General features: G+C 44.4%; 1 protein-coding gene across 2 annotated transcripts in view; it reads right to left on the reverse strand.

Annotated features, from left to right (window-relative positions):
* Nucleotides 1–1,888: 1,888 nt before the first annotated feature.
* Nucleotides 1,889–24,167, reverse strand: part of PCYT1B (phosphate cytidylyltransferase 1, choline, beta) — a 115,476-nt gene continuing 93,197 nt past the window's right edge. For both annotated transcript variants that reach the window (XM_003261163.3, XM_003261162.2), the window contains exons 6-8: nt 23,131–23,273; nt 18,951–19,139; nt 1,889–6,312 (exon numbers count right to left, since the gene is read on the reverse strand). In XM_003261163.3, coding sequence (XP_003261211.1) covers nt 6,100–6,312; nt 18,951–19,139; nt 23,131–23,273 — 545 coding nt within the window. In that variant the 3' untranslated portion in view covers nt 1,889–6,099. The remainder of the gene's footprint in view (nt 6,313–18,950; nt 19,140–23,130; nt 23,274–24,167) is intronic.

Consider the following 24,167-nt stretch of genomic DNA (forward strand, 5'->3'; position numbering starts at 1 on the left):
GACAGGCAGATGACTTGAGGTCAAAAGTTCGAAACTGGCCTGGCCAACATGATAAAACCCCATCTCTACTAAAGATACAAAATAAATAAATAAATAAAAATAACCAGGCATGGTGGCGTGTGCCTGTAATCCTAGCTACTCGGGAGGCTGAGGCAGGAGAATCGCTTGAACCCAGGAGGCGGAGGTTGCAGTGAGCCCAGATCCCACCACTGCACTCCAGCCTGTGTGACAGAGCTAGACTCTGTGTCAAAAAATAAAAATAAAAAAAGGTTGTTTCTAGGAACAGTACATGTCAACCCTGCTCTGAACATTTCTCCAAGTTTCTCATATTTTGGTCAACTGCAGCTGAAATTTAGTCAATATGGTGCCTTTTCTAGAATACAAATTATAGTAGTGTCAAAGACTAACATAAGGCTTCTATCAACTACAGATATTTGGGCTCTTAATGAGATCTTCAGATTTTACTGTTGATTGGTTTTTACTTGATGGTTTCTTAAAGAAGTTGATCACCAAGTATACTTTGATGCTTATGAACTGTCACACTCTGCCTCAAAAGCATCTCTATGGGAGTCCTTTTAATCTAATAGTTCCTGCTGAATACCTGGAGAAGTCGCCTAAACATTCAACTCCAGTTACCAATGAAGACTCCAAGACAAGAGGACTGTGTGTGTGATATGTGTGGGAACATTTTTGATAGTGTACCTTTTCCCCCAGGAATTATGTTCATTAAGAAAAGCTAATTCTCTTGGGGGCCAATATCAAGGTTCTTAAATATGGGTTTTATTACACCTTGTAACTGATTTTTTTCCCCTTGAGAACGTGTCTGAGGCATCATGGAAGTCAAGAAAAAACTTGTAACTGTTGCTTGAAATACAACCTGTCAAGAATGCGTTTGATCTATGTGGCGAAACCAAATAATATGGTGTATGAATAATAGGTATTCCATTTTTAAATTCATTCCCTTGCTGACTACCAGCCTGGCTTTATTTCTTCTGAACCTGAGACTAATGTCAGAACTGTGGTCATTTCAAAAAGCTCAACCTCTCCAGATGGAGTTAATGGAATCTCCTTAATTTGGCGAGTGGAGGGCACCAGCACAGTTCTCAGAATATTGACATCTGCCTTAGCTGTTGACATTTGGGATCCAGATTTAGTGCTTCCACCCCCATCTACCTGTGTCTAGCTGATCAAAGAAGCTTTTTTTCCCCAAAGATGGAAAAGTGGTTGAAATGGCCACTTCCCAAAGTTTAGGTACACTTGGGAAGCATTCCTTCAAGTGACAAGATAAGAAAAGTGGATGGAACTCTAGAGCCTTTTATCTTGATGCTAGAAGTGTGGAGGCTGAAGGCATGAAACCAGTCACCAATGCAGCTGTGGAGGCCCCAGGGGACTGGAAGACCACCACTCTGGTGAGAGTTCAGTACTTTCTCATGGTCGTTAGTGACAGCATCACAGCTGGTAGAAACTTAGGGCAATGCAGGCTGCCTCATACATTCAGAGACCTTTACAAGCAAAGGAGACCTTAGAAATAATTTCCTTGAGGCCAAAGAAGTGAAAAGGTTAGGACAAGGTCACAAAGTCAGTTAGCAGTGGAGCCTACAATGCAGGGTCCTGACTGGGTTCACCATGTGAGCTTCCCTCCACGTGGTGCTGTTCCTAACTAGCTTTCAAGTCAAATGTGGGGCCTTTGGCAACTCCAAAGCTTTGCCCTGCTCTGCACGGTGCAGAGTCACATCCTTCTGAAGTGCTGGGGCCACAGCTGGGCAGAGCCAGCCAGTGGGCCAGGACAGCTGCTACAATGCCTGTATTTTTCCCCATTGAGCTAGAGTTCATAAATAGGAACACACAGCAGCACACTTTTAAGAAACATGACAATGACACACGAAAGTGCAATTCTGCATCCCTTTATTTATAAACGAGTTGAGAATGGTGTGGTCCATTTGAGAGCAAGAATGGGATAGGAGCAGGGGGGCAGGGGGCGCGCGGAGTTGGGGGAGGCTGATTCCAGTAGTTCGCGTTATTCAGCACCAGAGCAAATGCTTGGGCATAAGGTCGTGCTTTAACCCAGACAGGTCTTGTCTTATATGTACAGCATAGTCTTAAGTATGTATGCTCTACTTATGGCTTTGTCCCTGGACACATTGCAGTGACACAACAGAAGAAAACTAGAAAGAAGTCTAGAGAGGAGAAGTTGCAAATGCCTCATGAGCTATTTCTTTTTTAAAAATCTGATGGCCAAGACTAGTGCTGAACGGATGCCTAAGAAACAGGCACATCTCTGCTAGAGACGGGCTCATCTGCTTCAGCTGAGCCAGTGACACCGTCTCGCATCTCTCCCCGGGGTATGACTAGATGCTAAAATAAGTACTGAAGACGGAGAGAAAATAAATCCGTGCTCTTCCTGTCCCTCCCTCAGGGGGTGAAATCACAGTATCTAGTAGCCTAAGAGCAAAACTGAAATCCCTAAGCTGTGTCTCTTCCACTCAGACCAGGTTAGAAGCCAGGCCAATGTCTCGTGTCCTGCTCCTCTTGAGCCTGGCGTTTCTTTGCCTTGGTAAGGTCCTGACACACAGGAGCATGCTTGCCAGAAGCAAGTCATTCAGTGTGACGTGTGGCACAGCAATCCCACCCTTGATTCTTAGCTGGTGGAGGGGTGACCAGTTCATTTTAGGGTCCCCATAAGCAGCTAATGTGGAAGTGCTGAAATGAAGCAACCAGAGAGGCAGGGACCCCACATCCTGCATGGGCATTTGCTAACCTTGGTTGTGCGTAAAAGGAACCCTTCCCTCTTCACCTGTCAGGGGGTGAGCTAGCACTTGAAAGGGAGCGGAAAATCGGCTGGATGCTGTGGCTCATGCCCGTAATCCCAGCACTTTGGGAGGCCGAGGCGGGTGAATCACCTGAGGTCAGGAATTTGAGACCAGCCTGGCCAACATGGTGAAACTCCTTCTCTACTAAACATACAAAAATTAGCTGGGCGTCGTGGCAGGCGCCTGTAATCCCAGCTACTTGGGAGGCTGAGGCAGAAGAACCCCTTGAACCTGGGAGGTGGAGGCTGCAGTGAGCCGAGATTGCACCATTGCACTCCAGCCTGAGTAACAAGAGCAAAACTCCATCTCAAAAAAAAAAAGAAAAGAAAGAAGAAAGAAAGAAAGAAGGACGAAAGAGAAAAAGAAGAAAAGAAAGAAAGAAGAAAGAAAGGAAAAGAAAGAAAGAACAAAGAAAAGAAAGAAAGAAGAAAGAAGAAAGAAAGAAAGAAGAAAGAAAGAAGAAAGAAAGAAAGAAGAAAGAAAGAAGAGGAAAATCACTACCTTCCTGCTCCCCTACAACTTCAGTCCCACTTTCTCCCATCTTCATAAGCTGCCCCCTTCTGCAGTCCTAAGTTGCTATCTCTAGCCCTCAGTCTGAAGCTTCCTTTCCTCACTGGGGCAAAAAGAATCTCTTTCCTTGCTTTGTGTCATTCCTGCTTACCCCTCCAAGCTTGGGGCATATTTCTCATTCCAGCCTTAACTCACTCTTGGCCATTACAGTTGACCAGCTGGCCCTAACAAAGTGCAACCCGGTCTCCGCCTGGGAGCAGGGAGGTGGTGTGGGGGTAGGGGCTGGGAGAGACTGAGAGATGGCCAAAAAGTATCAAAAGTTGGGTTGCAGAATCCTCCCCATTCCTTCTCAGTAGATTTGCAGCCTCAAGAGGGTGGAATGGGGAGGCTCACTGCAGGTTAGGAGGGTGAGATTTAGAACCCATTTGTGTGTGGTTTGGGCTCATCCCTGGAATAGGCATTGGTTATTTCCCATAATTGGCAGCAATGGTGACATTATCTGATGAGTCACGTAAGTGGCACCTGTCAGTATGGCGTGTAAGGCCTGCAAATGTATAGTCAGCCTGATACACTATTTGCTCCAGAGTGTAGGATTCAGGTAAAAGTGAATCTATCTGCCCTGGGCCATGGAGTAGGGGCACAAAGGCCTTCCCAAGAGAGTCTCACCTATAAAGTGAGGTCCTGAAATGGTTTTATGAGAGCAGATTTTCTTTATCCTCCTTTCCTCCCTCCAGGAACTTCTTTCCTCCTTTTCTCTTCCCTTGTTCCCACCACCTTCCCTTGCCTGGCTGGCCTCATCCTTCACTGCTACAAGTACCAACTAACTCAAATGGTAGGCAGACTTGCATGGTTTGACCTGAGTGCGTGATGGAAGACAGAGACCAAATGGAAGAATGAGGCCCTTGTCCCTCTCTGAAGAGCAATATTCTGGGTGGCCCTTGACTGCAAAAAGAAGTTTTCTGCTTCACATACCATGTTCCTGCCAGCCCTCGGTCCCATATGAGTGCTTCCCAGAGTCCTGGAGAAGGAAAGTACCAAGAACAAAGAGGTTCCAAGCCAGCTCACCCTCATAGTTTTGCTTCCCAGCAGACAGCACTCATCTCCAGGTGGATAGGGAGGTAGTTCAACCCCAACACGAAGGGGAAAGACATGCCGCCTTCCTTCATTGGTTGCCCCCTTGTCACCTAGAAGGCTGGTTCCCAAGGCCTCTGAAAAGGGGTATTTCTATCACAAGAGATTCTGGGCTCTGCCTACAAGTTGCTGGTTTGGGCCTCCATTCAGTCAGACCCCAGCTCTGTGTCTGACTTTACTGGCATACCCATACAATAACTCAAAGAGTTTGGTTCCATACCTTAACTCTCCCTGCTCATTTCACACAGGTGACTAAGGAGCAGGAACTTTGGACAACTCAGCAGGAACACTTAAGAGTCCTCATCCTACTTGGCAAACCTAGGGCCAGAGATAATGGTGATACTACCTAGACCATTCAGATGCTGAGACCATAACTGAGCCCGCAGTTCTCTGTAAAAAGTCTTCAGAGTTCTCCTTCACCCAAAAATGTTATAGGAGGCCACGAGAACAACATACTAATTTCCTGGTTGGGATGAAACGTTTCCACAGGAATCTGCAATGAGCTTGACAAAGTGCCCAAGTCACAAGAGAACAGATGGTTCTTGAGACCAAGGATTTCAGAGGAGTATTACAGTGGAGTGCAGGAGTGGGGTCTATTATAAAATGCCACCACTATATACTCATATTGCACATGGGATACACCCGGGGATGGCATATTGGAGCATATATAGAACAGATGCGTGCAGGTAGCACCCCCTATTGGTATACTATGTTTGATACCTCAAACTGTTACTTGAGGTCTATGAAACTGTTAACTGGTCAGAAATGGGAAAAGCCATTCCATAATAGCATCCTTTAAGGAGAAGCTTCAGGAGACATTTCTTGTCTGCTAAACCTGGAGCCAAAGCAAAGCAGCTCCTCTTTTTTTATATATTAGGAAGTTTTTCTTTGTTGCAGTTCCCACGGATTAAGGTAATTTCTGCAAAACAATGAAGTCAAACCAGTGATGAGAAAGTACAACCAGGAGCAAATCAGGCCTTACGTGGAGTTCTTGACAAAACTGTCCTTTGAATAAAAAGTTAAGGTTCACGCTAGATGACCTTTTATAACCAGCCTAAAGCAAGGCTTTGTCTATGAGCCACGTTCATGGAACTGGAAGGAGCTGATGCGTTCCAACATCAGGTCTCAGTGGCTGGACTGAGGAGGTTGGAATCTGTCTTTATCTCGACTATTTCAGAAGCACTTTGCCACCTCTATTGGAAACAATTTTATTCTGGCAGAGCTGGGGTGGTGGGAGGCAACGTGCAGGACCCTTACGGACGCAGAAGTAGCAGGTTGAGGGAACAGCCGCTTCCACAGGTGGTTTACTTGGTGGGGGTGGTGGAAGGACCAAAGCAGAAGTCACCCCATCAGTGCAAGTCTCTCTAGGGAACTCTGCATCCTTCTTTAGCAAGGTTAGAGTGACTCTAGATGACGCTAAGGTTTGTGTAGTTTGTCCAGCTGGAAATCTCCGCACCTCACCCAACTCTTGAGCTGTATGGAGAGTGAGAGAGAACTGGTCCCAAGACCTTCCCTTAGCAGAGTTCAGGGTCTCTCTGTTGAGCTGCAGCTCCTGTGACTATTACCCTTCACACACCACCCAGGCAACTCTGTGACCCTCGCCCTTCTCCCCATCCTGCGTGGTGTGGCTCTTGCCTCCCAGCAGCCTCTACTTCTCATCCTCATCCCCCTCGCTCATGCTGCTGATAGAGGCTGAAGCTGCTTTGGGTGAGGAAGGGGGTGAGGTTTTGAGTGGAAGCCATGAGAAGGTGGGAGATGGGGAGCGGGAAGGGGACCGGCTCCGGGTTGGGCTGCTCACAGGGCTCTGCTTCGGGGATAAGGCCTGCAGCATCCGGCTACTCCTCTCCTGGAACATCTGCTTCTGAAGAGAAATTGGAGAGAAGGCATCTGTTAACTTCACAATCTGAGGCAGCAGCAAAACAAAAAGGTAAAGCAGGCAGGAGAGCCACTACCCCAAAACTCCTGAGCCCACAAACCTACACTCGGACCACACCCCATGTTGTCCAAGACTATGTATAGTAAGGAACTGAGTGACATTCAGGGGTAGTGACAGAAGATTACAGTCACCACTGGTTCGGTTTTTCTCTCTTTTTTTTTTTTTTGAGACAGAGTCTCGCTCTGTCACCCAGGCTGGAGTGCAGTGGCATGATCTTGGCTCACTGCAACCTCAGCCTCACAGGTTCAAGCAATTCTCCTGCCTCAGTCTCCCAAGTAGCTGGGATTACAGGCACCCGCCACCATGCCTGGCTAATTTTGTATTTTTAGTAGAAACGGGGTTCACCATGTTGGTCAGGCTGGTCTTGAACTCCTGACCTCAGGTGATGCACCCACCTCAGCCTCCTAAAGGGCTGGGATTACAGGGGTGAGCCACCGTGCCTGGCTACCGCTGGTTCTTAACACTCTTTCCTTCTTCCCTTTTTTTCTTCCACCTACAAAATTTAACTGAGTGTCTCTGACTAGCCAGGCAAGTAGTCATGATCTACGGACTGGAGGGGTGGCAGAAAACAAAACTCCTGACCTCATACCCTCACAGATATGAGGAGGAATCACACAATAAACAAAATATGGTATGTCAGATGGATCTGTGGTCTGTGAGAATAAGAGGGCGAGAGGATAGCAAGTGGGGCTGGGAGCAGGGCAGCTGCGATTGCAAACAGGGTGCTTGGGAAAGGCCCCACTGAGAAAACGCTTCTTGAGTGAAGAACCTGGAAGAGATAAGGGGAGGGACCAGGTGAATGGAAATCAGAGGGCGGCGCATTCCAGACAGAGCACCCCAAGAAAGGAGCATGGAACGCACACCCAGGAAGTGCAAGCAGGGCACCGCAGCTGCCTTGAGGGCTGATGGGTGGGGAGGAGCTGAGGGAGGGGGTCGGGAAGAGGTCGCCAAGGAAGGCACAGAGGGCTGTGCCACGGAGGGCCTTGGCAGCCATTGTGAGAACTCTGCCTTTCAGTCTGAGGGGACCCATGCAACAGGTCCCAGGAGAGGAGGAGGCCATCGTGGCAGTGTGGAGCGAGCTGGTGGGGAAGGGAGATGGGGAGGCACTGCGGGAGATCAGGCCAGAGACATATTAGGCGGCAGTTTCATGTACAGTCTCCTCTGAGAAGAGAAACCTCTGGAGAGTTCTGAGCAAAGGATTAACAATCTGTTGCTTGTTTTCAAAAGACCATTCTGACTGCTGTGTTGGGAACAGACGGCAGTGAGGCGGGGGCAGGAGCAGGGAGCCCAGTTATGAGCCCGTTGCAATAAGAATCCAAGGCCAGGTGTGGTGGCTTATGCCTGTAATCCCAGCACTTTTGAAGGCCAAGTTGGGCAGATCATTTGAGGTCAGAAGTTTGAGATCAGCCTGGCCAACATGGTGAAACCTTGTCTCTACTAGAAATACAAAAAAATTAGCTGGGCATGGTGGTGGGCACCTGTAATCCCAGCTACTGGGGAGGCCGACGCAGGAGAATCACTTGAACCCAGAAGGCGGAGGTTGCAGTGAGCCGAGATGGCGCCATTGTACTCCAGCCTGGGCAACAGAGAGAGACTCTGTCTCAAGAGAGAAAAAAAAAAAAAACCCAAGATGGTGATGGAGCCTGGCCCGGCCCAGGATGATGGCAGTGTGGTGAAAAATGGCAGTATTCCTAGTATATTTTCCCCCATATTTTTAATGAGGTATAATAAACTCACCCTTTTTAGTGTACAGTTCTGTTAGGTTTTTTTTTGTTTTTGTTTTGTTTTTTTTGTTTTGTTTTTTTTTTTTGACAGAGTCTTGCTCTGTCGTCCAGGCTGGAGTGCAGTGGTGCCATCTTGGTTCACTGCAAGCTCCGCCTCCTGGGTTCACACCATTCTCCTGCCTCAGCCTCCCGAGTAGCTGGGACTACAGGTGCCCGCCACCCGGCCTGGCTAATTTTTTGTATTTTTAGTAGAGACGGGGTTTCACCATGTTAGCCAGGCTGGTCTCGATCTCTTGACCTCGTGATCCGCCTGCTTCGGCCTCCCAAAGTGCTGGGATTACAGGTGTGAGCCACTGCGCCCGGCCAGTTCTGTGAGTTTTGACAATGCATACAGTTGAGTGACCACCACTGCAATCAAGGCATAGGAGGGTCCCATCAGCTCCCAAATTCCCTCATGACCCTTTGGAGTCTCCCCTCCCCCAGCCACTGGCGACAGATCTGTTTTCTGTCCCTACAGTTGTGCCTTTTCTAGAATGTCATCAAAATGGAATCCTACAGTATGTGGTCTGGCTATGTTTTCATGGTAGAGCTAACGGGACTCACTGACAGATGGGACATGCGGTGTGGGAGGAACGGGAATCAAGTGACTCCAGTCTCGGGCCCGAGAAATTGGAAAGCAGTGATGCCATTTCCCAGTTTGGGGAAGACTGTGGGGTGGGAGGAGCTTTCGGTGGTTAAGATCAGTTTACCAGTTTGGGACCTCATGTGACGGTTGCTGGGTGCTTTCAGAATTGAGCCCTTCCCTGATGCTCCCCACCGGGCCCCCAGTGCTTCCAGCCTACTGTGCCTGCTGCCTGCTGCTCAGCCTCCCAGACGCTGCATCCCACCAACTTCTGAGCATCCTGCCTGTGCTACCTGGGGTCTTTCAATTGCTCACATTCGAGCCTTAGCCCCCAGCCACTCAGTTCAATCCTTTGATACAAAACTGGCCCTGAAAGCCAATTCTCCTATTTACCATCTTAGGCTTTGCTTGTCCTTTGGGTTATTCATTTTACAAACCGTCACAGAGATCTTCTGGGGACCAGGTGCTACACAGGAGGAAGTGGGGGGAAGAGGAGGGTAAGAGGTGGTCATGTCTCAGCTGGGTCTTTGATAATGCCCAGGAAGAGGTGGGTGGAGATGGGGAGTGGGTCCATGGGGGCTAGTAGAGGATGGCCTTTCTAAGCAGAGCAAGCTAAGTAAGGAGTACTAAGTCTAAGTTGCTTAGTGTGGCCAGAACCCCACATGCCCATGGGGTGGCAATGGTCTGGACCTAGAGCACCACAAGGAGACTGGATTTCCTACTCAAGAACCCCAGAAAGATTTTAATCAAAGGCGGAGTCTGATCAGATCTGTGTTTTAGAAATACCTTTGGGTGTCAGCATTAAAAGCAAAGAAAGAAACCATAAAGGAAGACATTGACATTTGACTACACAAAATTTTAAGACTTCTGTACCTCAAAAAAAGAAAAAACCACCATGAAATAAGATAAAAGGCAAAAAATAGTGGAATTTTTTGCAACGTTTACCTACAAATGATAGATCTCGGTATATAGACAGAGCTTATAAATCAAAAAGAAGAAGGTGAAAAGCTTAGTAGAAAAATGAGCATATGGCCTGCATAGACAAGTCACAAGAGAAGTTTGCAAATGAGCTAGAAAAACTGTTCAGCATCACTAGTAGTCGAACAAATGCAAATGGCTGAAATAAGATACATTTTATATATCAGATTGCTAAAGTTTTAAAAATTTGTTACAGCTAGTGAGGGCTCAGGAAAAGGGCTACCCTCATGTTACTGCTGGTAAGAGGATAAAATAGCAACGCCTTTCTGAGGGGTAATTTGGCAATAGATGCAAAAACTTCTATTTTCTGAGGAGTTAATCGGAGATGTAAGTAAATCTTTATTGTGTATAATGGATATTCAATGCAATGTATAACACACAACACTGCAAATTCTCTAACTAGGTTAGAGAAACCTGTACAACTCCAAGATGATATAATAAGCAGATGAGGAGAATCAGGTTCTTAAATAATATTCCATCATGTGAGAAAACGCTCATGAGCAACTGCAAAGCCAAAATGATTTTAGAACACTACGTTCTGCATGATCTCAAGTTTGTAGAAGGAATGTACATATACGGAGATGGGAAACAGATGGGAGTGATAACCCGAAATGTTAACAGAGAGACTGCTGTGGATGATGAGACTGCGAGTGATTTTCAGTCCCTTCTTTACTTTCTAATAGTTATATAATGAATATATATTACTTTTACCATAAAAAAGCATCACAGTAGGAAGAAAGAACTCATGTAACCCATGCAAGGAGATCAGGCTGAAGGGCAGATGTTACAATAATGACATTGGTAAGGAACTATTAAGGCCACAGGCACATCACCAATAGCACTGCCTGCCCCCAACACTCATTTTTCCTTTCTAAGCTCTAGCCCCTTACTTTGTAGAGTCCCAAGTTTCCTCTAGCAGATATAATAACAGATGATGGCTGAGTGCTCAGGTCTTTTCCAGATTTAAAATTCCACATGTCTGCTAATATACCAATTATTTACCTTCCATTAAGGCACTGACAATTCTGCCAAAAGATATCAAGCCCCCCTCAAAGTCAAACAGCAAAAAAAAGGTGCAGTACAACAGCACTCCCTTAGATTAAACCCATTTGTGAGACAAAATCAAATGCCATAAGGATTGGGTGGTCTATTATTAACAGCAACATTTAAAAACATTCTTGAACTTCTAGCAGGCACTTTAAAATATGTGTTTTTATTACTGTAATCTTTAAGTATATTTTCTATGGCAGCCATTAGCCCTCCTGCTGTTAATGGATTGTCAGGATTTCCATTAGAAGTTCACTTTCTAAGAAATCTACGACTTGTCTACTATAGTTTGAATCAAGCTCATAGCTGAGAACATTCTGCCTGAGGGGATGAAAGAACTTGAATCTTTAATGATAAACAACGGTGTCACACTTCATAAAATGCAATATCCATGCAAAATAACTCCCAGCCTCAATTTGCCAGCTCTCTGATCTGTTTCTGGTGCATTTCGAAGGGTGGTTCCCTTGCAAAGGAGTGGAATTCAATACAGTCAGGAGAAAGTTTGTAATGAGCTTCCTGGGAAGAAAAGCACTTTAGAAATATAACAAATAAGGAAGAGCATGCATGGCATTTTCCAAGAGTAAAGGTATTTAAATTCAGACTCTCACTGTATTAAGACGTTTCCATTTATAAAGTTTTCCCCCAAGAAAATAATCCCATTTATAGTCCTGTCCATACGAAAGTCGTTTTCTATTTCTCTCCTATGAAGTTTTCCCTTTTAAGAAGTACTTAACATCGGCCGGGTGCGGTGGCTCACGCCTGTTATTCCAGCACTTTAGGAGGCTGAGGCGGGCGGATCATGAGTTCAAGAGCTCGAGAGCAACCTGGCTAACATGGTGAAGCCCTGTCTCTACTAAAAATACAAAAATTACCTGGGCATGGTGGTGGGTGTCTGTAATCCTAACTACTCGGGAGGCTGAGGCAGGAGAATCGCTTGAATCCAGGAGGCGGAGGTTGCAGTGAGGCGAGATCATGCCATTGCACTCCGGCCTGGGCAACAGAGCGAGACTCTATCTCAAAAAAACAAAAACAAACAAAAAACCAGAAGTACTTAACATCTAGTGGGACAATAAATGTCTTGACAAATGCCTTTAAAGCTTTCAGTATTTCAGATATATTCTGGTTTCTCTGCCAAAAAGAAATGAAAAAGTTCCTAGTACGATCTGGTTTGGTTTGGCCCTTGGGTAAGCAAGATGAAACTCAAGGAGAGAAAAGGGTCCACGCTTCAGTTCTGGCCAAATCAATAACAACTAACCCTTACACAGTGCCCGACACGGGTGCCAGGCACTGCTCTAAGGGCGTTGAAGTGTGAGCCAGGCTGGGTGCGGTGGCTCATGCCTATAATCCCAACACTTTGGGAGGCTGAGGTGGGAGGACTGCTTGAGGCCAGGAGTTCGAGATCAGCCTGGGCAACATAGTGAGACCCCCATCTCTACAAACAATTTTGAAAAACTTAGCTGGGCATGGTGGTTTGCACCTGTAGTCCCAGGTACTCAGGTTGAGTGGGGAGAGGGCTTAGGTGGGAAGATCGCTTGAGCCTGGGAGTTCAAGGTTGCAGTCACCCATGATCGTGCCACTACACTCTAGCCTGGGCAACAAAGCAAGACCCTGTCTCAAAAAACATAAATTTTACAAATGAAGTATGAACCAATGTAATCCTTGCAACAGCCCTATGTGGCAGCTATGTTTACTTTCCCCATTTACTGATGCTATGACTAAGTCCCAGAGAGGCAAATGAACTTGCCTTAAGCCACCGACCCAGAGAGTGACCCCCTGCTTATGACCACCTCTCTTGTAATTAGCCAGTTGCATAGTAAGAAACTTTTCATGTTTGTTCACATTTTACTTGTACCTTTGTTTAAGGATAAAAATTTTAGGCCAGGCACGGTGGCTCATGCCTATAATCCCAGCACTATGGGAGGCCGAGGTGGGTGGATCACTTGAGGTCAGGTCAGGAGATCGAGACCAGCCTGGCCAACATGGTGAAACCCCATCTCTACTAAAAATACAAAAATTAGTTGGGCATGTTGGCATATGCCTGTAGCCCCAGCTAATCAGGAGGCTGAGGCAGAAGAATCACTTGAACCCAGGAGGCAAAGTTGCAGTGAGCCGAGATTGCGCCATTGCACTCCAGCCTGGGCGACAGAGCAAGACTCTGTCTTAAAAACAACAACAACAACAATCTTTTTTTAAAAAAAAGATAAAAATTTTAAAACTGTCAAAGTCTCAGGTGGGAAATCTAATTCAGATCCACAAACTATATTTTGTAGCTCTTTTCTCAAAATCAAAAATCTTAAAAATTAGCAGTGCCTAAAATTAGGATGATTATTTAAAAAAAAAACAAACAGAAAATAACAAGTGTTGGTGAGGATGTGAAGAAATTAGAACCCTGTGCATTGCTGGTGGAAATGTAAAACTGTGCGGCCACTAAGGAAAACAGTAAAGGCGGCTCCTCAAAAAAATTAAACATAGAATTACCATGTGGTCCAGCAATTCTATTTCTCAGTATATACCCAAAAGAATTGAAGGCAGAATTCAAACACCAATGTTCACAACAACCCAAACGTCCATCGATGGAATAGTGGATAAAAAAGATGTGATGTACACATAAAATGGAATATCATTCAGCCTTCAAAAGAAAGAAAATTCTGACACATGCTACAACATGGATGAACCCTGAAGACATCATGGTAAGTGAAATATGCCAGCCACAAAAGGACAAATGCTGTATGATTCCACTCATATGAGGTACATAGAGTGGTCAAATTTATAGAGGCAGGAAGTAGAAGGCTGGCTGCCAGGGGCTGGGGGAAGAAGGGGATAGGGAGTTCTTGTTTAATGGTTACAGTTTCTGTTTGGGATGATGAAAAAGTTCTGGAGATGGATGGTGGTGATGGTTGCAGAACAATGTGAATGCAACCATTTAATCCCACTAAACTGTGCACTTAAAATGGTTAAAACGGGCTGGGCACAGTGGCTCATGCCTGTAATCCCAGCACTTTGGGAGGCTGAGGCAGGCAGATCACCTGAGGTCAGGAGTTCGAGACCAGCCTGGCCAACATGGCAAAACCCCATCTCTACTAAAAATATAAAAATTATCCGGGCATGGTGGTGGCGCATGCCTGTAATTCCAGCTACTCGGGAGGCTAAGACAGGAGAATCAGTTGAACCTGGGAGGTGGAGGTTGCAGTGAGCCGAGATCACACCATTGCACTCCAGCCTGGGAGACAAGAGCAAGGCTCAGTCTCAGAAAAAAAAAAAGGTTAAAATGGTACATTTTATGTTTATGAATATATTTGTCACAAATTTGTTTTTTGAGACGGAGTTTCACTCTTGTCCCCCAGGCTGGAGTGCAGTGGTGCAATCTCGACTCATTGCAAACTCTGCCTCCCGGGTTCAAGTGATACTCCTGCCTCAGCCTCCCGAGTAGCTGGGATTACAGCCGTGTACCACCATGCCTGGCTAATTTTTGTATTTTTAGTAAAGATAGGGTTTCACCATGTTGGCCAGGCTTTTCTTAAACTCTTGACCTCAGGTGATTCACCTGCTTTGGCCTCCCAAAGTACTGGGATTACAGGCGTGAACTACTGTGCTTGGCCGCCAGCTGACGTCTTGACTACAACTTCATGAAAGACTGAGTCAGAACCATCCAGCTGAGCTGCTTCCTGATTCCTGACCCTCAGAGACTGTGAGATAATAAATGTTTGTCGTTTTAAGCCACCAAGTTTTGAGGTAGTTTGTTACCACCAAAAGCTAACTAATAGGCATGGATACCACACTTTCTGCTTGCTGAGAAAGCCTAGAGACAGCAGTAGAGTAGAGGGCTGAGAGTGCCTATCATAAATCTAGATGGCCTGGTCTCAAGTACAATTCTGGCAACTGGCATTGTCAAAGCCCTTAGAGGGATGTTTGTAGACCTCAGTTTCTCTACAGTAACACACCGTGACCAAAGGAAAATGAAGCAAAATGACTGCATCATGTGGACATTCCTATGGTGAAGGATACAGATATGACCAGGAGAAAGAGGCTAGCCCCAGGCTCCATCCTACCGCCTACCAACTCCTGTGAGACCACGAGAAAGTTTCATAGTATAATTTTGTAGGCCTTTGTCTATATCTGTATATTTATCTATAAAATGTACCTTCTTGTGTGGTTAAAATGGGTGGCGGGAGGCCACGGTGGGTGGATTACTTGAGGTCAGGCGTTTGAGACCAGCCTGGCCAACATGGTGAAACCCCGTCTCTACTAAAAATACAAAAATTAGCCGGGCGTGGTAGCACATGCCTGTAGTCCTAGCTACTCGGGAGGCTGAGGCAGGAGAATCGCTTGAGCCCGGGAGGCAGAGGTTGCAGCGAACCGAGATCACGCCATTGCACTCCACCTGGGGTGACAGAGTGAGTGAGACTCCATCTCAAAAATAAATAAATAAATATAAATAAATAAGTAAATAAAATGGGTAGAATAAATGTGCAAGGACATTGAAAAAAGAATTCAACCTGCTATACAACTTTTAGACAATATCATCATCATCATCTTCTTATTTACTATCATCATCATCATCATCATCTTCTTATTTACTATCATCATCATCATCATCATCATCATCATCATCACTACTTTCTACTCAGAGATAGCATGTAAGGGCTTCAATTTTATATTGCCATCCTTAATGTCAAATATGAGGTCACTTGGGGAGACTTAAAGACTATGGCCAGGCACAGTGGCTCGTGCCTGTAATCCCAGCACTTTGGTAGGCCAAGGCAAGAGGGTCTCTTGAGCCCAGGAGTTCGAGGTTACAGTGAGTCATGATCACGCCAGTTCACTCCAGTCTGGGCAACAGAGTAAGACTGCATCTCTACAAAAAATTTAAAAATTAGCTGGGCATGGTGGCACACAGCTGTAGTCCAAGCTATCTGGGAGGCTGAGGTGGGAGGATTGCTTGAGTCCAGGAATTTGAGGTTACAGTGAGTCATGATCATGCCACTGCACTCCAGCCTGGGCAACAGAGTGAGACCCTGCTTTAAAAAAGACTATATCACAAGGAGCAAATTCAAATATTCCCTGGGGCCAGATGGGCTGCATAAATGTGTGAGTCAGGTTAGGGAAGGGGGAAGGAGCAGCGGAGCAAGGTGTGACTATGGCAAACAAGAGCTCATGCCTTCCCTAAAATAAATTTTAAAACATTGTTAAGGGCAAAGCACACTACGTTTGCGTACTGAATTTGATCCACCAAACACCAAGTTGTAACAAAGTCCTGTACCTAGCACCAAAAGCAATAAAAGTCTGAAGCTATCTGTTTATCATCTATCTATCTGTCTACATACACACACACACACACACACACACACACACACACACACACACACACGTATATGGGGTGGGGGATTTAGGCCTTACCATACAAATCGTTTGCAGATGCTGGAAGGTTCTGTGAATAGGTCTTCCTCATACATCCATTCATTCATACATTCATTTAACCCAGAAACATTTGTGGAATACCCACTATAAGTTACATACTATGCTGCATACCAATCTCATTGTACCAGAACTTGTATCTTAAATCCTTCTATTTTGTGCCTTTCCAAGTTTGGGTTGTTTGTAACAGTACTGTATTTGCTGGTAATACAGATCTTCTATTTTAAGAAATGAGTTCCAGTCCCAAATTCACAAATAAGGAATTATTATAATAATAGCATGTTCATGAAAAGCAAATTACTTATCTTGGCGTTTAACATCCTTGTAACTATTCCTGTATTTTTAACGTCAACAGAAAAAAAGTAATGTCTTAGTCTGGCTGATATGGTAAATTAATGGTAATAACAGTCTTGACACTAATAGCAAGTTTTAAAAAGAAAAACCTCCAGTCTCTAAACTGGGTTTCATTTCTTAAAAATCACCTTGGCTTGCTGTCATCAGACTCCCAAGAACAATTCCAGCTACTATTTCACCTTCACTGGGAGCCTGAAATGACTAAGGTCTATAAAGTTTTTATGAAATTATATATATATATACACACACACACACACACACATACACACACATATCTATATACATATATACAAAAACACACATATACACACATATACACACACACACATATATACATATATACACACATACATATACACACATATATCACACACAGATATACACACATATATACACACATAGATAAACACACATATACACACACATATATACACACACATACACACACACACACACACATATATATATTTTTTGTTGTTGTTTTTTGAGACAGAGTCTCTCTCTGTCACCCAGGCCGGAGTGTGGTAGCATGATCTGGGCTCAACCTCTGCCTCCTGGGCTCAAGCAATTCTCCTGCCTCAGCCTCCTGAGTAGCTGGGACTACAGGTTTGCGCCACCACACCTGGCTAATTTTTTTGTATTTTTAGTAGATACGGGGTTTCACCATGTTGGCCAGGCTAGCCTCAAACTCCTGACCTCAGGTAATCCATCCACTTCGGCCTCCCAAAGTGGGAAATTATATTTTTTCCCTGCCTTTACTCACTCCAAGTGGAGAAAACATCCACCCCCTTGAGTTACTATACCAGCTCTTATCAGCAGAGACAGGTTTCTGAATCCCTGTAAACGAATGAACACCTACATGGTTTCATTAAAAACCACTAGCTGTTTCTTCAGAGCCCGGAAATTAGTTGTGAAAATGTGAACTATTAAAATACACACTAGATTAAATAGAAAATTTCAGACCATATGTCATAGAGACGAGAGAACAGGGTCTGTACTTCGCCTGTTTTTATGTTCTTCTTTATGCATAGGGCCATGCATAGACAAGAACATTAAGAAATGTACCAGGAATTAAATTATCTGAGCTGAAATTTTTAACAGGCCTGGGGAAAATGAAAAGGAGCCCAGCCCTTGGCTCCTCCACTCTTGCCAGCTCTTTCTAGTAGTCTTTGAAGGCTCATGCAGTCCTTGTAAACCTTTCACCCCTCTCAGACTCAGCCGATAGGACATGGTTGGCCTATAACACCCACCTCTATAATCACTTAGAGGCTGCCAGGTGTTAAGCAAAGCATCTCTCCCAACTTCCCAAACATTGCTCTTTTTCTATTACTAATTGAGTGTTTCACTTTTAGATAATCCTATAATGAATGAGCTCAAACAAGCAGAGGTAGCAGTGACAACCCGTCAATAAAATAATTAAGTCAAAGTGGATTTTGGTAGAGACTTCTCATGTTATAATAGGAAATCCAGGCTACTTAAAATCAGAGAAATCAAATGGAATTTTTTCTTTTTGTTGTAGGAGGAAATTTCATTTTTAGTATCTCTTTCATACAACCCTCGCCAACCCTTTAGTGTCTCTAAAGTAAACCTTTCTAATCTCTTTTACAGACCCCTCATCAACTCTCCTGACAATACTGGTATTTACTTAGGAAGGGCATGCGCAATAGAAATACCAATAAAGTACCAGTGGAGGTTTCCAGAATTTTCTTTTCCCTTTCCATAGTTATCATTCAGAGTTGTTCGGATTTTAGGCAAGGAGACCCTCTACATTTCCTCTCAGTTTTAAGATTCAGATCATGTCCTCAGTCCCCAAAGACTGTTGTGCCTTATCCCAACACTGGCATATCATGAAAAACCAGGGGAAAATCAGGGCACGATGGGCACAGATGCAGGGCAAACTCCTACTTCTCTCTCTCTCTTCCAACCAGTAAAAGAAGAGGGCTCCTGACAACAGAAACTGACTGACATAGTACATTTCTTTGGATTCTCCTCCCCAAAACATAAATGCCAGTAGTTGATCCAAGATCCCATCATCCATGTCTTGTAACACAATCTCCGTGCTGCCACTAGCCCACTTCATCTGTACTCCCAAACTTTCATCATCTCCAACTGGGAGACTGAGATGAGCGACAGCATCAACCCCTGAAGTAATAGACACTCAATGATCACCAAATGGCTTCCAAGCTCTGGATAAGAACTAGAAACTGAGACCAGACCTGGCTTTGTGTGCTACTGGGTGCCATATTGACGGGTAAAGCAGAAACTCAGTAAGGAAGTGACATGGACTTGAAGTCATTCAGGCTGATGCCTAAAATAGAGGGCATGCAGTGGATCTGAGATAAGGCGCCCTTGAGTGGCTCCATAAAAAGGAGGATAAACTGAAAACACTCATCATTGTGGGATAAAGTGAAATAATTACATACCCATGCTCCGTCAGGTCCAAACAGTTCTAGGAAGTTGCCAATGAATTCCCTTGACTTCTCTTCCCACTTTTGAATTAGATCATGGCTCTTTTCTTCCACTCTGTTCACAAATTCCTTTGATCTTTCCTCCACATTCTTGACTTTTTCCTTCATTTTGTCCACTTGGTTCTGGAAACGGTACCTCTTCTCCTGGTGAAAGTTTACAGGAAAAAAAAAACCAGATTTATCCAAAAGGACGTGAGAGAGATCAATCATTCCCATTAAAGTTCACATTTTATTTCAATTTGTATTTGTTCGTAACATGAAGAGTCAAGATGTTGCCATTTCCCAAGGGCTAGGTTGATGGAAAGGCACATCTCTTGTAAGAAAAGTCATCTGCCATTAATCCATTTGGATATGTAAAGGGAAGTACAAGTGGTTTTAATATCTTCTTTCTTTTAAATGTCTTTGAGTTGGATTCACTTATATAAGAGGAGAATAAAAAACACACAGCTGTCTTTTGTTGTGTGTAGATATTGGGCAAATAACCCCGTTCAATTCTGCTGGGACTTAGACAAAAGTATGAATTGTGCACACAATGACTATTCAGAAGCTGCCTGAGTTTGCTGTTTTACTGGGATATGGTTAAAACAATATTGCTTGAGATAAGTGGGCCATTGACTGGGCCTTAGAACCTATGTGTTATGCTAAAATTTCCACTGTAATGATATTTTCCACTACGCTAATTTAACTGTATTGATTTCCTTGGTGGTGATGAAAGCTTTTGTGCTGATAGTTTCTCTAGACTCAGATTTTGTTCTTCTTATAGTCTTTCTGCAGCAATGTCTACTTATGTGCTTGGAAACCATCGTATGCTGGGCAAGTCACATGTCACCTCTAAACCTCAGTCTCCTCATCTGTAAATTGGGGATAATAATCATCCCTACCTTAGGGTTGCTGTGACAATACATGCAAAGTGCTTGGCACAAAGGCCAGCATTTAGTAAATGCTCAGTGTGTGTTGGGTGTTTCATTAGTATTAAGTGGCAGAGGCATTTGTCTGTGTTACCTGATGAGAGCAGTATTAAAACCATGAAAATAACATGAGGCTCTTCCCCCATGAAATCATGATGTTTCTCCTAAAGGGGTAAGGCTTATCATTTTTCTTTACTATGTGGGACTAAAGTTCATTTTGTGTTTCAGAATTTTTTTTTTTTGAAATGGAGTCTCGCTCTGTTGCCCAGGCTGGAGTGCAATGGCATGATCTCAGCTCACTGCAACCTCTGCCTCCCAGGTTCAAGCGATTCTCATGCCTCAGCTTCCTGAGTAGCTGGAATAACAGGCACGCACCACCACATCCAGCTTATTTTTTGTATTTTTAGTAGGGACGGGGTTTCACCATGTTGGCCAGGCTGGTCTTGAACTCCTGATCTGAAGTGATCCACTCGCCTCGGCCTCCCAAAGTGCTGGGATTACAGGCATGAGCCATTGTGCCTGGCCTGTGTTTCAGAATTTTTTGAAACACCTGGAATATTGCAAAACTGGGTCAAGAGTCCTTGATTTCGACCTTCCAAACCTTCCTACAGCCTCAGGGTGGGGCATGAGCTATGTGTGTTGCTACTGAGAGCTATATATATACATGTATATGCTATGGGAGGTCACTCTGTCTTCCGTTACTTACTAGGTGACCTTAGGTGAGTTGTTCAACCTCTCTGGGCCTCTGTCTCCTCATCTCTGTGTTGGACATAGTCATCCTACCCACTCTTGTAGGCTCATCATGAGGATTAAATGAGATAATCCAAGTAAAACACTTGGATGAGCATATGATGAGCTCTTGGCAAATGTTAGCTGTTGCCTTTATATCACTCTTTTCCACAGTTCATTCTGCACTGGAAATACTATATATGGCTCTCAGGGCAGCACAGAATAGCTGAATGAGCACTGGGCTGGGAGTCATGAGACTGGGAAGTTGCTGCTGCCTCTACCTCTCCCTGACCTGAAGGACCTTGGCCAGGCTCCCTTTCTGGGCTCAGCGTTCCTCATCTCTAAATTGAGGGACTTGGACTGGGTGACTGACTGGCATCAGGTCCCTGTCACCTCTGAGGTTCCGTGATTTGTCTACACGCCCATGCAACACATTAGATTTCATCTCTGAACTGCAGCCAGATTTGTCGTCACAGGAAGGCAGCGAGTGCATCTGAACTGCCTGCACGGTTCCTTGAGCTAAGTGGCTTATCTAAACGCCATTTAAAAAGAGTGAGCAATAACTTTTGAAAATGGCTTGACATGCTTGGATGGTTGACCGAATTCAATTTGAAAGAACAGACAGTTTAATTTATTGAAATAACCAGGGCTTTATTCTCTATCAAATACTAAATAATCACTTTGACTGAATTATGTTCAGCCACTTGTTCTGGTGCCACTCAAACCCGACATTTTCTGACATTTCCTGACATTTTGTTGCCCGGCTTATATGAAGTCACAGAGCCTAGACTCTCAACACTCCCTGCTTTGTGAGGACAATTCATGATCACTGATTCACAATTAATGAGCCCCTCCTATTTTGAAAGCACCAATGATCAATCGTGTGAGCTATTGGATAATTATAGCTGCATGTAATTTTAAGTATCTAGCTTTGAAGATGAATCATCCTTTGAAAATACAGCGTCTATTTTGGGGGGTTAGAATTCTGTATGTATGGAGGGTTCTTATTTTAATCAAAGATATTGGCACCTCAGAGCCCGGGCAAATACAGTGGCTCAGAATCACTAACATCATCTCCAGCAACTGGGCTGCCCTCTTTGCTTTTTAACAGTTTGTTTTGCTTATTTTAAAGATTGTTTTTATTATTATTATTATACAAAAATGGCATCCTGAGGGAATCTAAGTCACTGTTAATGTTCTTTGTCTGCTATAAAGACACATACACATGTATGTTTGTTGCAGCACTATTCACAATAGCAAAGACTTGGAACCAACCCAAATGCCCATCAATGATAGATTGGATAAAGAAAATGTGGCACATATACATCATGGAATACTATGCATACATAAAAAAGGATGAGCTCACGTCCTTTGCAGGGACATATATGAAGCTGGAAACCATCATTCTCAGCAAACTAACACAAGAACAGAAAACCAAACACCACATGTTCTCACTCACAAGTGGGAACTGAACAAGGAGAACACATGGACATAGGGAGGGGAACATCACACACCAGGGCCTGTCAGGCGGGCGGGGGGCTAGGGGAGGGATAGCATTAGAAGAAATACCTAATGTAGATGACGGGTTGATGGGTGCAACAAACCACCATGGCACGTGTATACCTATGTAACAAACCTGCATGTTCTGCACATGTACGCCAGAACTTAAATGTTTTAACAGTTGCTCTATTATTAAACTAACAGCAGTCCTGTGGGAACAATATGGTAGAACTACAAAACGAAGCCAAAGACTTTAGGCTTTATTTAAGCAGCTGTAATTTCTTTGGACAATGTAAAATGGCCATTAAGGTTTCTAATGAGCATCTGTAAGGCCTTAATCAAATGAAAATTTTAAAACGTTAGAATAAAAAAGTTTCTCTGGGTTTAGCTTTCATTGCCTCTTCCCTCCTCCCTTTCCTTTCAGCAGAAGACAACTCTTGCCTTTTACAAGGGTCAGATCTCCCAGAAACCCTTCAATCAATTCTAAAAATTCTAAAGAGAGAGTTTGGGGTAAGAGGAGGGAAGCAAGGAAGCACCTTTATAAAATGTGAAGCTCACTACCTGTGTTCTTTGGTTAATTTATGTTACCCCTGTAGACACTGGTTTTGTCATCTGTAAAATGGGGATAATAATACATCATGGGTTATTGTGTGGGTTAAATGAGAAAATAAATACAAAGCGTTAAGGACACTGCACAGGCATGGTGGCAAATGCCTGTAATCCCAGCTACTCAGGAGGCTGAGGCAGGAGGATCGCTTGAGCCCAGGAGTTCAAGACCAGTCTGGATAACACAGTGAGACCCTGTCTCAAAAAAAAAAAAAAACAAGTTAAATCAAACTTAAAATATTATACATAGTGAGACCCCATCTCTACAAAAAAAGAAAAAAGAGAGAGAGAGAGAACACTGCGTAGCACTTAGTAAGTGCTCAATAAACAGCAGCAGTGGTGGTGGTGGTGTGGCATGGTGGTCTTCAGAGGGTTTGAGGTGGCATGCTTACATTTATAAAGCTGACATTCAGTTCCTTGGCTGTATACCCTCTCTGGAGGTTACGTCGGGCATAAACATCATAGTCACGAACAATTCTGGTAATGATGTCCGATGTTGAGATGCCTTCGGTTCTCTGCGTTGGAACGAACATCCCTGTTCAAGTAGAAAAGAGCGGATAGAGGAAAAATTACGATCACCTGAGTTGACCCATCTCCTTTAATGGTCCCCCTTTACAGGACAAAGTTGGAGCTCCTGAGTATGCCAATGAAGACTTTATGTCTGGCCCCCAGTGACTCTTCCAGCCTCAGTTCCGTGGAATTCCTCCCTACCTTAAATGCTACCTGTTCATCATCCCAGACCTGTTTCCAGGATGTACCATGTACTTGCCAGGCCCCTGCTGTTTACCCATGCTGAGCCTTTCCTTTCTGCCCTGGATACCCCCTCCCTACTCATATTAACTGCAAAGCTCTTCCTCTTCCTGCGAAGTCCAGCTTCAAGGTTATGCCTCTGGGAAGTCTTTTCTGACATCATGAGGCAGAATCCACAACATTCAGAACCTAACTTATCTTTCATTAACAAAAATATTGGGCCAGCCATGGTGGCTCATGCCTATAATCCCAGTACTTTCGAAGGCCGAGGCAGGCAGACCATTTGAGTCCAGGAGTTCGAGACCAGCCTGGGCAACAAGGCAAAACCCTGTCTTTACAAAAATACAAAAATCAGCTGGGTGTGGTGGTGCACGCCTGTGGTCGAGCTACTTCGGAGACTAAAGTGAGAGGATCACTTGAGTCCAAGATCAAGGCTGCTGTGAGCAGTGACTGCGCCACTGCACTCCAGCCTGACCTTGTCTCAAAAAAAAAAAAATTAAATATTTGTCTCCACATAGAAAATGAACATTTTGAAAGCACTGATAGTGCCTTAATTGTCTTTGCATCCTCAGCACCCAGCTCAGCCCCTGTGTCTAGCACATGGAAGGTGCTCAATAAATGCAAATTGAGTGAGAAAGTAAATGAAGACTAACAACTGAGTCAATGAATTAGATCACAG

Source organism: Nomascus leucogenys, chromosome X (assembly GCF_006542625.1).
Source record: "Nomascus leucogenys isolate Asia chromosome X, Asia_NLE_v1, whole genome shotgun sequence".
Taxonomy (NCBI): domain Eukaryota; kingdom Metazoa; phylum Chordata; class Mammalia; order Primates; family Hylobatidae; genus Nomascus; species Nomascus leucogenys.